The sequence below is a fragment of the Takifugu rubripes genome, chromosome 18 (assembly GCF_901000725.2).
Source record: "Takifugu rubripes chromosome 18, fTakRub1.2, whole genome shotgun sequence".
In the NCBI taxonomy this organism is placed as follows: Eukaryota; Metazoa; Chordata; class Actinopteri; order Tetraodontiformes; family Tetraodontidae; genus Takifugu; species Takifugu rubripes.
Window position 1 is genome coordinate 3,339,785 of NC_042302.1, and position 15,679 is coordinate 3,355,463.

At 50.2% G+C, this 15,679-nt stretch overlaps 1 protein-coding gene across 2 annotated transcripts in view; it reads left to right on the forward strand.

Annotated features, from left to right (window-relative positions):
- pawr (PRKC, apoptosis, WT1, regulator) overlaps positions 1-14,898 on the forward strand; it is a 28,708-nt gene extending 13,810 nt beyond the window's left edge. For both annotated transcript variants that reach the window (XM_029825443.1, XM_011613236.2), the window contains exons 3-7: positions 5,682-5,807; positions 8,815-8,849; positions 11,057-11,165; positions 12,568-12,672; positions 13,666-14,898. In XM_029825443.1, the coding sequence (XP_029681303.1) occupies positions 5,682-5,807; positions 8,815-8,849; positions 11,057-11,165; positions 12,568-12,672; positions 13,666-13,752 (462 nt within the window). In that variant the 3' untranslated portion in view covers positions 13,753-14,898. The remainder of the gene's footprint in view (positions 1-5,681; positions 5,808-8,814; positions 8,850-11,056; positions 11,166-12,567; positions 12,673-13,665) is intronic.
- The last annotated feature ends 781 nt before the right edge of the window (positions 14,899-15,679 follow it).

Sequence of the window (15,679 nt, forward strand, 5' to 3'; positions counted from 1 at the left end):
TCAATTTGGATAGATAAAAACACCTGAAGGGGTCATATAGTTATTACGAAAAGGAAATGTCGTAATGGGTGTTTCAACAAGAAAAATGGCCCCGAACACGCCAGTAAGGGAGCAGCACTTTGATTCCAGACCGACAGGATTAATGTTATAGAGGGGCCGGACCAGTCCCCAGACCTTAAACCAATAGAAAACATGTGGGTTGATATTTTAAAAAGCTGTTTCTGAGACAAAACAAGATAAATAGTGGAATATAGTTAAATTGTCTGGGGTTGGAATACCTGTTCACAGGTGCAGGACGCTGCTCAGCTCCACGCGACGCAGACGTGAAGCTGCTCTCCCAAACAACCGAGTTATACCACTAAACATTAGCTATTTCCCCCACTGCTGCTGTCGCTGGCTGAGGAGAAATGCATTGTGGGATACCTAGCTGTCCTAAGCCCGCACCAGTCTGATGCATACTTCTCTTCGGCCACCTTTGATTCATGTCGATTTTGATCAACTTCCTGTTTTACCGTAACGACGACAGGCTGCTGATTTTTGTATTCCTGTACCTTTTGGCCGGTCTTCCGGTTACAAATATGCAGCGTAGTTGGCTTTATGCTCCTGTGCCACGCTGTACAAAAACCCATCAGGACAGGAAGGAAGAAGAAGTGCTCACGCCAGCAGCAGACCAGAAACAAGATTAGGAGTTAGACAAAACACGGTGCAGCGTGTGTGCAACACCCCGTTATTACTGCTGGTTTGTGAGAGAGGGGGGATTGAGGAGAGGCTGCTGGGATCAAGGCTGGCACAGCGCGGCCCTGCCGCCTCCAGCCGCCAGCTCGGCTCCGCACGCTCTCCACACATTATCTGCTTTATTTGTGCACACACCACTGGAAGGAAAGTCTCCACACATAATGGCAAATTTAAGAAGGTGCACGCAGACGTGCACAGCTCTCCAAATTCTCCTGTCAACCAGTAGGTACTCACCCCAGCAATGGAAACCAGTTGGGAGCTGGAACAGAATGAGAAATGTATCCAAACACATCCCAGTAGATTACAAGATTTCAGGCCTAATATGAAGCACATGTGAAGCAGTTTCACCAGCAAGTGTGTGTGTGATTTTGATTTTTCCCTTTTTTTCCCCTTTCCTGCTGTGTCATGTTTTTTTTCTCACAAACATCCTGATTAAAGGAGAAATTCATATCTTTTCCTGCAGGTTCCGAAGGTTTGAGGCTCGCGCTTCCTGCTTTGTGCCAGGAATGGGGTGAAATTGAGCGTGTCTGCTGACGCACACTTGCATCCATCACTGTCCGGAGCCAGAAAACTGAACACAGATTCTAATCATGTGACCAGGCAAATTTCCTACGGGAATTAGTTGTTCCCCTTTGGATTTGTGTGAACCAAAGAAAGTCCTATTAAGTGTTTATTTTAAACTCAGCAAAGCATAAGATCAAGAGGGAAGTTAGATAATGGACAGTGAAACGTTACAAGACCTCAGCGCTCCAAAGTTTTTGCGTCTGAGGAAATGGAGTGAAAAACTCAACAAACGGTGGCGCTGAGTTGTGATGGACCAGAAACCCAAATGCCTGATTTCCAGCGTTAACGGCTTTATTTCCTACGCAGAGCTGTGACGAATGTGTACCTGTGATCCAGATGTTTAGAGATACCCGAAATATTCCGATTCGGCCCAGATCCTGATGTATGTGTCGGTGGAATCGGCGTCGTTAATCCCCTGGAAAGATCAACAAAGCTGACATTTAAATCTCCCCTCATCTACAGCTGTGCAAACAGAATTACCAGCTTAATTCTTACCAGGAAATGGCTGCGAATAGCGTGTCATTTAAAATATTTTACCATCCCAAACACCTTCCTGACATTTAATGAATTCAATTCACCTTTTGTTTTGCTTAGGTGTTTCATTTTAATGCCACTAATGAGCTCGTTTGGATGTTAGCGGTAATGGATGTCGAACACGAGGCGCAATGTCCCATAAAATGCCCCATCGTCGACCTCCTGACCTTTCATTTGGACCCCGCCCCCTCGCTCATCCCCACACAGACACCTCCTCACTCAGGCTGTCCCAGTTTAAACTCAGCTCTGTTCCAACTTGTGTGTAGGTCACAGACCATGGAACCAGTTTGGCACACTGAAAAGTGCCGTCGGCTGTTTCCCACAAGCCTGTTCAGACGGTCGGAGAACTCGGCCCAGCCCCGCTGAGCGCGCCTGACCTGCCCTCGGGCCTCGGCCCCGTCTGCCACATGCGGAGGAATGCCGCTATCTCGGCCTGCACAAGCGCAGCCAGACCCCCTGCTGGGTCCTTGTTTGTCTGTCAGAACGTGTGTGTTCAGAAGTCTGAGGTCTGGCTGAGCGCTGATTAAATGTTATAGTCTCAAAGAGGCGAAATTACCCTTCGGGCAAACTTGGAAGTTCCCAAAAAACAGCGCAGGGCTCCTGGCGATAAACACTCCGTTTTAAAGAAAGCAACCTGAGGCTTTTGCGGCGAACAAAAGCTCTGGTCCTTGAGAATGTTTTGCACGCCGTTTGACTCCCGTCTGTCCCCGAACGGCCCTTTTACTCAGAAAATAGTCCTTTGTGCAAGTTTGGGAATCAAGTCACCGGAGAAGCATCAGATTGAGGAAGTGTGGAATTGTTCCGCAGTGGCAGTAGATCATCGCAGTCTCCGCTTTTAGTTTTCGTGGGGACTTTTATGTTCCTTTCTCACCACGTGGGGGGCTTTGACGGCACTCATTTTTTCACAGTCGTGCTTCGGCGCGCCTCGCCGTGACCCGACGGCGACCTTGGCAGGGTGTAGCGTCATGTTAATCATCCGGCAGCTCCGAGGTGAACATCCCGGCGTCGGTCTACCTGAGCCGCTGCCAGCCCCAGCTGACCGCCAGTCCTGATTAAAAGACGCCAGCGTTCTGGCGTCCCGCTCCTCTAATAGATCATCTTAATGAAATCAGCACGCCGCGGCGTGTGGCAGGTGATTAATGCGCAGAGATCATTAAACCGGGTGTACCGGCCTGCGCCTCGGGCGGAGGTGCCCTCTGCTTGTTTAGAGATAAATCTGCCAGCTAACCGGACAGGACGCTGGCACGGCGACGGCCCGGCCACATCTCCAAACTGAACCAGCTCTGAGGGCAGGAGGGAATATTTTGGTCTGGGCTGGAAATCGGACTCGTCTAATGCGTTTCTCCGGTCCAGCAACGGCGGCCAGGAGCTCTTCTCAGGCAGAAAATTACAACAGTGGGGGGACGCCGCTTCATTATTATTTTAAATTCAGACAATAAACTCAGAAATACTTCTTAGAGTCTGTCGCTGGTTGGCAGATTCTGTCCCTTCCTCCCTGCAGTTAGCTCGTTGCTAACGGTAGCTTAAACGGTCTCAGACTACCAGTTCAGCTCAAAGGTGGGACCAGGTTCAACTGTTCAGATATGCGACGCTAAGTTAGTCCTGACGGATGCTAGTTCAACACTCCAGAGTGGGCGGGGCTAAAATGGATTCCCATACATGAGATGCGATCGTGGAACAATAAATGTAGATTCTTTTAAAATGATGATGGTTTTTAAAGTCAGGTTTCAGCAGTCCTTTCCATCGTTGGTGGACGAAACTGGACTGAATGTGGTTCATTTAACAACATAAACGTAATAAGATTATGCCGTTAGAATGGAAATTTAGCTCGTCTGCTGTCCTTTCGGTGGTTGCCGTGGTCGTTGATTGAATTTCATCTAAAAGTCAAGTGATATTTGGGCATAATCTAACGCAGAACTTGGCCATAATATCTGGACCAGAAGGCAGCGGGTGTGCAGAACAAAAGTACTGATGACTGATGGGTTTTTCTGCACAAACAGTTTCCAAGCCCAACAGACATTCCAGCGGATCACCAGCTCCGCTCCAGATGGAGCTTCTTAAACTCATAACATGCGGATTGACGGCCGTGGCCGCTGAGGCTGGAGCGGAGGGCATGCAGGTTCTGCCGCGGCTGCTGCCATAAACAAGAGGCAGAGAGGCTTTTAGGGATCTACTTGTGCTTTTTGGCAGTTTGACAGCTTTCATGTTAATGGTGTTTATGTTAATTGACTATTATCAAAGACAGTTTAATCCAGCGAACAAAGAGCCCGATGTTCAAAGATTAGGCTTAATAAAACATTAGCGTCTTCTATTATTACCTATCTAAGTTAGCACTTCAGTGATCAGTGCTCATTCCTTCATCCGAGTCCATATTCTTTGCCACCTGATGAGATGACTGGGGCTCAGTGGAAGTCATAACATCAATGAAAGCATCACTAATTCAACCGTGAGCACCTTCTGTACTCCTCTCTGCGTTCCAAGGTACAAGAAATTGGCCACAGGCTGATTCTGAGAGGAGAAATCCCTTATATGGTTACACCCAGAGCCCCCTTTTCCCCTTTATTTGGAACCGAAGAAATGCAACTTGGAATACTGGAGGGCAAAATGGGCTGCGTTTTGATCCAAAGTAAACTTGGGAGATTCCTGGTTCCATATTTCAGACAACACGGAGCATAGCAGAGCGGTTAGTCACCGCCGACCTCACTGTGCATCCAACATACGTTGCTATCGGGAAAGATCATTTCCATGGAATCTCCCTGGTATAAACCGGTGACAGCTACAGTAGGTGCTCCGTTATCGTGTCCCCTGCTGTTGGGACGGCGAGACGGGGACGGCGTGCATGCAGACGCATCAAGCTGCAGAGCGTTCCATGGAACGGGGCTGCTGCTGTTCCCAGAGGAGAGCTGATAAAGCCTTTGGCAGGAAAGGCCTCGCAAATGACTGCATTCCTCACAACCCTTGTACGGTTATTTTTACCAGTAAAGAGCCGCCGATCGGGAGCTGCGGTTCTGGCCGCAACAGCCTGGCTGTACGTCTGAGGCCACGCACGTTTAATGGCGAGCGTGAGTCAAATACCGACAAGGGTTTCTGCTCTGTGTTGTCGTACGTGACGTTTAGTACAATTCCAAAGGACGTTTGGGAGGAAAAGTCCAATCAAACGTCTTCGTTTGGCCCCGCAGGGAGCCTTTGGGGGGGTTTCCTGGACGTGTTTGTGTCCTCGGAGGATTAAAAGGAGACCTTGGATGCGTTCAGGCCGAGGTCGTCGCCACATCACCATGCAGCGGCGGAACCGCGTTACTGTCGGCTTCTGCTGTTCTTCACAGGAACCAGATTGATTTTTAAAAAAAAAACAAACCAAAAGGCCTCCAGCCCCTCAGGAGAGAGCTGCTTTTTCCGTTCAGCAATAACTCCATTTTGAAAATAATTCAACGTCTCAGAGACGGCGGTGAGGCAGCAGCAGGACCCGGCTTTGACGGGAAACATCCTGACAGCGGCGGCGGCCTCAGTATAATTAGTCTGTCAGCATTTACATTCCCACAGTGTCCTTTTCTAATCGCGTTGGGAAATGAATATCGTGAGCGTGCTGTTGACACGGCGGAGGAGGAGAAGAGATAATGCTGTAGTTCTGCCGTTTAAATGCAGCCGCGCATGTTCCGCTTCATACGAAGGCTTCTGCTTTGTTAGCACGTTTGAGGTGGAACAGAAATGATACGACTCGTCTGATGCAGCCTCATGGTCTTTAAGCTGAATAAGCAGTGATGGGTGAGAAATGTCGCTGTTGGGACCTGATCTGACCTGTTCTGGGTGTTTATTGATAACTGATTCTACACCTGTTCTCGGGTCCTCAGAGCCTGGATGAGCTGGACGACGACGACCCCGGGGAGAAGGAGCGGCGGGAGGAGGAGGCGCTGGTCCAGGCCAACACTTACCAGAACGAGGCCATGACGGCCGACGCCAACTCTGGCCACTTACTGGTACGGTGACTGAATTATCCGTTGATGTTAATTGACGTGCGGAACGGTGTGATTGGCAGCTGTTTGATGTCCAAATGAGCCTGTTCATCATTTCGGGTTCATTTAATTAACGCGACCTGTGAAGTCTGTAGCAGGAGGGTGGGAATAAATGGAAAAATCCAAAACGACGCGCTCGCCTTGCAGTGCGGCGGCGCTTGTGAACGTCGGGGAGCATCTCCAGCTGGGTAACGACACTAAAACAGGATGGGTTGAAACGGCCGCGCGCGAGTGCCGATGTGAACGCCGTTAAAAGTCACCTTCCAGGTGGATCAGCTGTTGGGCGTCAGCAGGCGGATTTTTGTTCAGGGCTGTTAATGAGACCCGAGGAGTGCGCACACAAATGTGCGGCTAACAGGGCGACTGTGACAGCACCTGCTGAGACGCCGCACGGAGGGAAAAATTAAAAACCGCTGTTGGCGTCGACGAGAGGCGCTCGAAACAAACAGCCACTTTCCTGGATCAATCTCCCGCCACCCGTCAGCCGGGGCAAATAAATGACACTTGTTGAGCACGACGGCCGACGCAGATCAAACTATTCCGATATCCCGGGATTCACATTCTGCTCAGCAACAATTTTGATGAAGGGACGACGCAGAGCTGTCGGATTGGGTTTGGTCGGCGTTTCAGGAATGTGCTGACAAACGCTGCGTCAGGATCTTCAGTCCTGTCTGGTCATCGGACGTTACAAACTGTCAACTACTTCCTCAAGTCTTTCATCTTCATCAGCTTTGCTGTGCGGCGACGGATTGTCAACAACATTTACGTTTTAATAAACAGTGGAAGCGCCTCCATGGTCGTCATACTGCCCCCTATTGGCTGACTGTAGTTACATCACGATCACCTAATGGTAGGTGGTGTTTAGTCCAAACTGAAACCATAAAATATCTTGAATTGCTTGTTTTGCTCGTAGGTAACGCTGAACATGCGTGTTAAGCTAACATGTGAGCCTGTTTCCTCCCAGTAGGAACATCGGTTCTTGCCTCTCGTCCAACAAGGACAGATGATTTCAGGGAGGGAACGTTCGAGGCCATATGGAACATTCCTGAAATGCATTGAATGTGGAGTCAAACAAAGCAGGTTATATGTGGCTCCCTCTAACCATCAGCTTGAAGGTTTGTCTAACGAACCTCATTTGCATTTTTAATTAGCACCTTGACAGGAAAAAAAATCTACTGGTGCAGAACATTTTCACTGAACAGCAGGGAGAACTGGTGTTTCCATCCAGCAGTCATGTTAGCTGTGGTAAATCTGACAGGATGGCCACCAACAATCCCTTTAGCTCTTTTATTCTTTAGACCTGAACATTCAAATGCACATAACCCCAGTTTGAAAATCTCAGTTTTGAGCCCATATTTGAGTTCAGGGTCATCAATGTCGACTCGCGGCGCCGCCGCCAGTTTGTGAAGCGCTCAATCAATCCTGGAGTGCACGCTGAGTGATATAGTGCACGTGTTATGGTTGTTTGTTTTCTCTGGTTTCCCAGCTGCTCTGGGCTCTGCGGCGGCTCTTGCGGGAGCTGTCAGCTCCGCTCAAGCATGATAAATAAAGTTGCAGCGCGAGCCGCCGAGTCCTGCGTGAATTAGGCTAACCTTGATTCATAATCCCGCACGCCGCTGTCAAACGCCGCCAAGGCGCCGCAACAGCGTCGCAGATAAAACTGTTCTTTCTCCCACAGAGGCCGGCTGATCATCAGTCCATCCTCCCTGTATTAAACCAAACAGTTGCCTTCAAGCTCCTGTTTAACATGCAGTTAAATAAAAACATGCATCTGGGGCGACAGTTGTTGTATAAAAACTGCCAGTCAGTAATTAGGTTTACGGTTTTAATTAGCAGGAAAAACAGGACAATAAGATGGTCCCTTTAGTTTGGTCAGCGATTGTTCCGCTGAAACGCTCTTTAAATGTAAATGTGAGTCCTGGAGCGACCAGATGGATCCTCTGAATATCCAATATGACCTGAAGGTCTGTCTGCAGGACGCCCACAGGAAACGAGCAAAATAGGAAATAAATAGTTTGCTTTTGCGTCTCCTCGGACGGCCGCGTTTGGAAAGTCCAGCGTCGGCGGCTTTGATTGGTGTAATGAGGGTTCACAGCAGGTCAGACCAAATCAGACGGTTTATGAGCTGTAACGGACCGGACTTGCTCATCATTATCAGAGTCAAGTATCCCGGTTTCACATCTCTCAAGTCTGAAATGGAACTGGACGAGATGTTGGTTTCTGAGACAAACTTCATCAAAGTGTGGCGGATTTTTATGTAGACGGGAAGTATTCTGGAGTGTCTCGCCCTCTGCAGCTGCACGCCGCCCTCGCCGCTGTCCTCCATCTTCAGCAAGTCCACCCAGGCGGGAGTCGGGGAGGAGATGAAGGCTGGGATTTCATCTCAGGGCTAATAGATGACATGTGACAGAGGATGGGGGCGACGCTGACCTTGACAGATAGATGGCAGCAGAAACCTGAGACTCTCCACTGCACATGACCTCCGAGGAGAGGAGACGAGCATTTGTCTCCGAGCGCCCGTGACGCACACCTCGGTTTTAGAGCGAGGAGCTACCGAGGGCGACTTTATTGGAGCGTACAGATCTAAACAACCTTTAGATTAAGGAATAATGGGAAAAGGAGATAAGCACGCACCTCCGTGTTGCAAAGCGAGATTGCCTTCCACACCTCGGGGCTGGGGGGCTCCTGCTGAGCCATTAGACGCAGCAGAGTTCATCTATATATCAGTTCAGAGGCTTCCTATGCAACCTAGAGGCTTTCTATAAATGCTTCTCTTGATAGATTTGTTATTCTCCAGATTGGATGGTCGTGTTCCTGCCCCTCTCTGGGGCGGCGACACCCCCCTGGGCCGAGGATCGCAACTGTGGCCCGACAAAATCTCACCCTGATATCTGCTTCTCTGAAATCACACATGATGATTGGATTGATTTTGGTCTGAACTGATTTCCCCCCTCCTCCCACTTTGTTTCAGGACACCCCCAGATCTGGGAGCGGCCGTCACAAGAGGTGAGGCTTCATCAGCGTTATCCTGCATTCAAAGCGTTGTCGTTCCTGCGGCTGCTGTTATTGACTCCCGGCTCCATTTCCCACCTGCCGATGCTCCCGAGGGTGTGTGATTGGTTCCCCCCCCCCAGGCTCCCTGAGACCTCACCCTGCAGGGTGCTAATGGGCCACACTGTGATGTTTAGTATGGAGGGAGTCAGTGTTTAGGCTCGGCTTCAGGACCCGCTGAGCACCGCAGAGGTTTGTGCTGCGTCTGTCGTCAGTGCTGCCAAGGACACGTCTCTAAAAATACAATTACATACTTGAGTGTTGTTGGAACAGGGTGAAGCGTCTGTGTGGGTGCACAGGGGAGCAGCTTTAATCAGAATATTCAGACAAATAACACACTTCCTCTTTGAGATGAGAACTCCACCTGGTCTGGTCTCCATCCCCCCTCTAGTCTGGTCTCCATCCCCCCTCTAGTCTGGTCTCCGTCCCCTCTAGTCTGGTCTCCGTCCCCTCTAGTCTGGTCTCCGTCCCCCCTCTAGTCTGGTCTCTGTCCCCTCTAGTCTGGTCTCCGTCCCCTCTAGTCTGGTCTCCGTCCCCTCTAGTCTGGTCTCCGTCCCCCCTCTAGTCTGGTCTCCGTCCCCTCTAGTCTGGTCTCCGTCCCCCCTCTAGTCTGGTCTCTGTCCCCTCTAGTCTGGTCTCCGTCCCCTCTAGTCTGGTCTCCGTCCCCCCTCTAGTCTGGTCTCCGTCCCCTCTAGTCTGGTCTCCGTCCCCTCTAGTCTGGTCTCCGTCCCCCCTCTAGTCTGGTCTCCGTCCCCTCTAGTCTGGTCTCCGTCCCCTCTAGTCTGGTCTCCGTCCCCCCTCTAGTCTGGTCTCCGTCCCCCCTCTAGTCTGGTCTCCGTCCCCCCTCTAGTCTGGTCTCCGTCCCCCCTCTAGTCTGGTCTCTGTCCCCTCTAGTCTGGTCTCCGTCCCCTCTAGTCTGGTCTCCGTCCCCCCTCTAGTCTGGTCTCTGTCCCCTCTAGTCTGGTCTCCGTCCCCTCTAGTCTGGTCTCCGTCCCCCCTCTAGTCTGGTCTCCGTCCCCTCTAGTCTGGTCTCCGTCCCCTCTAGTCTGGTCTCCGTCCCCCCTCTAGTCTGGTCTCCGTCCCCTCTAGTCTGGTCTCCGTCCCCTCTAGTCTGGTCTCCGTCCCCCCTCTAGTCTGGTCTCCGTCCCCCCTCTAGTCTGGTCTCCGTCCCCCCTCTAGTCTGGTCTCCGTCCCCCCTCTAGTCTGGTCTCCGTCCCCCCTCTAGTCTGGTCTCTGTCCCCTCTAGTCTGGTCTCCGTCCCCTCTAGTCTGGTCTCCGTCCCCCCTCTAGTCTGGTCTCCGTCCCCCCTCTAGTCTGGTCTCCGTCCCCCCTCTATTCTGGTCTCTGTCCCCTCTAGTCTGGTCTCTGTCCCCTCTAGTCTGGTCTCCGTCCCCTCTAGTCTGGTCTCTGTCCCCTCTAGTCTGGTCTCCGTCCCCTCTAGTCTGGTCTCCGTCCCCCTCTAGTCTGGTCTCCGTCCCCCCTCTAGTCTGGTCTCCGTCCCCCCTCTATTCTGGTCTCTGTCCCCTCTAGTCTGGTCTCCGTCCCCTCTAGTCTGGTCTCCGTCCCCCCTCTAGTCTGGTCTCCGTCCCCTCTAGTCTGGTCTCCGTCCCCCCTCTAGTCTGGTCTCCGTCCCCTCTAGTCTGGTCTCCGTCCCCAGAGAAGAACCAGTTCTGGATAAAACTGCCTCTAGGGAAAACAGTTTCTCACACCTACAGACTCTTCCCAGCCTGGAGGTGATGCGCTGCTAAAAGGAGACATGAAAGCTAATTAAAACCGTCCCCCCCCCCCACCAGCAGTAGGAAAGCAGATCGGTCTTCAGCCTGTTTGAAGTTGTGATGTGGAAATTGTAATTGTAATGTGGTTTTTTAGAACCAGAAGCCTTTTTGCACCAGTGTGGTGAATCCTTGACGGCCTTTTCTCCATTAATGGACTATAAAGCAGAGCGGTGTTAGTAATGCACACCTGAGTGAGAGGACAGAAAAAGGAACACGTTCCCAGCAGTTCCTTTCATTCTGGATGTGTCATCTGTTCAGGTCCACTAACCCGGGTATGATTCAGCTCAAGTGTTTGTCGGGGGAAGAATCTGAAAAATCCACATCAGGTTTTTAAAGCTCTTTGTCATCATGTTCTCTTGTTTTTCTCCTCCTGCTTTGGTGCCACAGCTCTGTGGGAACAGAGGAGGAGGTGGGAGGGAACAGGCAGCGCCACAACCGCCACGCCAGAGACCCAGCTCCTGGAAGTCTGGAGAGAAGGATAGATGAGCTGGAGAAGGTAAAAGCATGACTCTTTTCACGGACCAGTCCTAATAATGAAACGGGCTCCTTGGCCACGTCAGAGGAACCTGCAGGTGACATTCCAACACGGCTGCACCGATACTATTTATACGACTCTGTTCTGTCAACAATGAGCAGCATGACATCAATAAAAGCCGTTTATTGATGCCACATCCTGCTCTTCCAGGTTATTACGCAAGCATACCTGCAGCGACCTGACCTGAGGGTCAAATCCCACTTCTGACGTCTGAGGTTAGTTAGTCAGGCTCAGACGGGCGGGAGAGTCTCAAAACGTCCTCCCAGATCAGCTCCGTCTGACGTAATCAGTTTCCAGCCGTGCGTGGACGGAAGCCAAAGCCAAACAGCTGCCGAGGCGGAACTCCTTGTGTAAAGGTCAAAGGTTAAAGAGTGGCTTTGAATGATCTGTGGTCATCACGACCAAAACGAAGCGAAACGAACGACATTTTTAACGTTTAGCTGCTGTAATTGGCCTTTAGACTTAGAATAAACTCCCGGCAGCGAAATGTCAAACCCCCAATATGGTGTTGACAAAGTTTAATTACAAAGTTTCTTTTTCTTGTTCTGTCATTTAATGTCACAGCTGCAGGATTTATTTATTAAACTTCCTGACAGTTTGACGGCGTTACCACGTATTTTTGCCCTAACTCAAGAGTCCAGCTGCGACATTTTACCGTTTTTTAGTAAATCTTAATTTTAACGTAAAAAACCAGGAATTTGGTGGCCTGGGTGGTCACGCTTGGCCTCGTTTGAACCCAAACTTGCCCGTTTCTTCTTCTAACGTGCTTTTTTCTGCCTGGTTTCCATCCTCCACCTCTCTATAAATGGACCCATCCATGAAAATGTAAACTGGCAGACTTCATGGCTGACCTCTGCTCTCACGGTTAAATCCTGTAAATGTGTAAAGAGTCTCTGAGCCCGAGCAGAACTCTTTTGGCCAAGCACTTTATTCGGGCGAGTTCTGATTTTCTACCTGGAGGAATCGAGGCTGAATTGACACTCGACCCCATCAACAAAAGCCGCGCGGCGGCTTTTAAGCAGTTTTTGAGAAGCTATGGATGTGGCTGACCTCCTGCCTTAGAGGACTCTCTGAGCTGGGGCATCACAAACCTTCTAAACACCCAGTTTCTCTCCAAAGAAAGGAGAAATCCAGCATCTGGAGCTCCTCAGAGAATCCCTTCACACCTGTCTGCCCCTACACGTGTAACGGATTAACCCAAACACGTCCGTCAACGTGCAACACTTGTGTTCCTTCACCTGTTCCCCATCACCAGAAGGAAATCTACGCGGGTGTTTACACGAGGCTCCATATTTCAGACCGGATTTGGGGAGAACTTCTCAGGTCAAGCGTGAGGTTACTCTTGGTGGGATCTGTGTTTCAGGAGCTGGCCAGAGAACGTCAGGAGAACTTGAGGCTGCTGAAAGCCCACCAGGACAAAGACGACCTCATCGGGAAGCTGAAGGAGGAGGTCGACCTGCTGAACAGGGTGAGTCCAACGTGATCCAGCTCTGTCGTGCTGCCTGCCTGGATTTCGCCCGTTTCATCTCAGTGGAGAGCTCCTCAGGCTTCCTCTCAGGGTGTTTGGGTGCAACTGAAAACATCTCATTTTTGATTCACCCCCACAATCTCACCTGCCTCTTGGGTTCCTCATGATGAAGCCACAAAGAAAAGCAGGATCGAGCTGTGTTTAGAACACCGCTAACTTGAAAATCAGTCCACAGCACCACGACTTAAATATGGAACCTTAAACAAGAGATTCTGCTTCCTTGAGACGGACTAATTTGTGTTTTTTGGGATAGTGCATACGCTTGAGTCACCCTGCCACCTGCTGGCGTGGCTGGTGTACTGCAGCTCGTTTCGCTTCACCCCGATGACAGATGTCACGCTGGAACAGAAGGAGTTGGCTCGTCATGGTGGACGCCGGAGTCGCGTCGCCACTGCATTAGGGTCCTCGCAGTGATAGCATCACACGGACAGGAATCTGGTCCTAAAAGACACGCTTCACGCTGCGGCGGGCGGCGCCGAGATAGCATCAGAGACCTGCCTGAGATAGACTGTTGCAAAGCCTGATGGGAAGGCAGGAGATAAGGTCTGATCCAGTCTGCGCGGAGGAAGATTAAACCTTCAGTGGCTGCAGAAGTTTATTGTGCAGAAGAAGCCGGGGTCAGATCTCAGCAGTGGCACGGCTCGACCTTTAAGAACACACGTAGGGTAAATAATCCCTTTGTGGCTGGGACGACCCTGCCACCTCCCTCGTACGGCTCTGGTGAATGCACTCGGTGATGGACCGACTCCAGAACGAGAGGCGTCGTTTAGACGAGCGCGCCGTGGCAGCTGAGAGCCTCTCTCATCATCAGCCACTAATCGAGGCTGTTAACGTCTAATTTGTTGCCGCCCGGCTGTGGGGAGTGAAGCTCCCTTTAGCTCGGCCGCGTGCTGAATGTTCCCGTCCTGAGCTGCTCTTCTGCTGTCTCGGCAGGACCTGGATGACATTGAGGACGAGAACGAGCAGCTGAAACAGGAGAACAAGACTCTGCTGAAGGTGGTGGGTCAGCTAACGAGGTAGAACCACACCAACGGCCCCGCCGCCTCCCCCTGTTCTGCCCTGACCTCCTGCCCTGGGCCCAGTCCAGCAGCTTGGCTCCTTCTTCACGTCTCCCCCGTGTTGAAGGTTAAACTGTCCGGTGTCAGAGGAGCAAACGCCGCGGCTTAACATCTTCTCGACCTTTGTTTGTCGTCCTTTCTGTATTTAATGTAAATGTCATGTATATAGGCCACATAGATTGTGGGTTCTTTTGATTTTTCCTTGATAAGGTCTTAAAAGGCAAACCTAAAATGAATGTATGTGCACACACAAGCGCGCACGGCCACGTCTGTGCACGCACCAGCCACCCCAGGTCAGGCTCATGGGCGAGCTCTTGTGGAGGAAGACTTGGACCAAATTTAGAGATGATCATCAGCCAAAGTGAGCTCAGGCCCTTCCACTGTCTCCGTGATTTTATAAGAAACGACGACGTGGCACTTTAGTCATCAGGGTGTCACAATTCTTCAGTTCAATTAGGTTAATTAATCATCGCTCTGTTGCTTTTTTCCAGGTTTAAATTAAGAAAAAGTGCCTCTGTGAGTTAGCGGCTAAGCTAGCTCAGTATTTCTATTTATTCCTGAATACCGACGCCAGGTTCTAACGGTCTGACCATCAGAGCTGCACCAGACACAAATGAAGAAAACTGTGCCTTTCATTTGCGGCTTTTATTAATTTCAGTGGAAATATCCGAGGATTGTATCTGCCCTCGATGAAGTGTTTCAGCGTTAAACCCTTCCGTAGTAAACGTGGATTGTTTTAAGATGCCTTTTTGTAATTTGTTTACAAGTGCTAGACGTTTAGCTTTGGATCGAGCTACAGTGCTTTTTTTTTTGTATGATAACCAAACGAAAAAGAAGGAAGGTTTGAAATACATCTCTTTTGTTTACTCAAGGGAACAGACTTGGATGGTAGTGGAATTTTACTATTTCTGTCATTTTATTTACCCGAGGAGTTGCTCAGTAAGCTAACCTATAGATTTTAGGGCGTTGGTAGATCACGTTGCTTCCACGCGCAGCCACGCACTTTGGGGTGAAGACCGCCCCGTCGCAAACACGGATCCATCTCTCATTACCGTACACGTGTACAGGAGATTAAAACATTTAATAAAGGTTTGATTGTCTCTCCTCAGTCGACTCGCTTCTCTTCATTAAGGCTAATTTTGATGCTGTTATGAGGTGGGAGGGGGGTGGTCATGAGGATCGGTGATGCCAATCATCCTCCTGGGACATAAAAGCCTCTGTCAACCCAGCCGAACCTCCATTACGCCATGGAAACGTGCTAATTCGCTCACCTAGTGACAGTGTTGAGGGAAAAATTTATATATGCAGAATATCAGCACTAATGTCAACTCAATTTCCAGACAATAGCCTCTTGGAGCCCATCAGAAATGCTGGAGGGCTCCTTCTATAATTCCCATTAGCATTTTTATGAAAATGAGCCGTCTGTCATGTGGGGGGGGGGCGAGGTAAATTTGGACCGTCAGTGACGGCAGCTCAAGGTTTTAATACACGTGAGCCGACTTTGTGTGCACGAAAAGGATCATGAATACAGATTCTGATGAACAAAACTGGTGACTTTTGCGTTTATAGGCCCAGGGTGTGGGAGTTGCTGACCTCTAGTGGACAAGATATGAGAATAAAACTCAACTTTCATTAGAAATGGGGCAGAGTAGCTCTAGCCTTCACGGAGGAGGACATGACTGTGCACTATTAAAAGCACATCCGCGCGTTTAGGGTTGCTTAATTAAAAGGTAAATCGTGGTAAATCGTTGCCAAGCTAGCAAACTGGCGAACTCAACTCCTTCCTGACCACGCCCACCAAATTAACACAACGTCCCAGCATGCTTTGCTCAATCGTTGCCCACCGTTCACGATACATCATCTTGAAACAATCTCGTGTCCGATCCGCT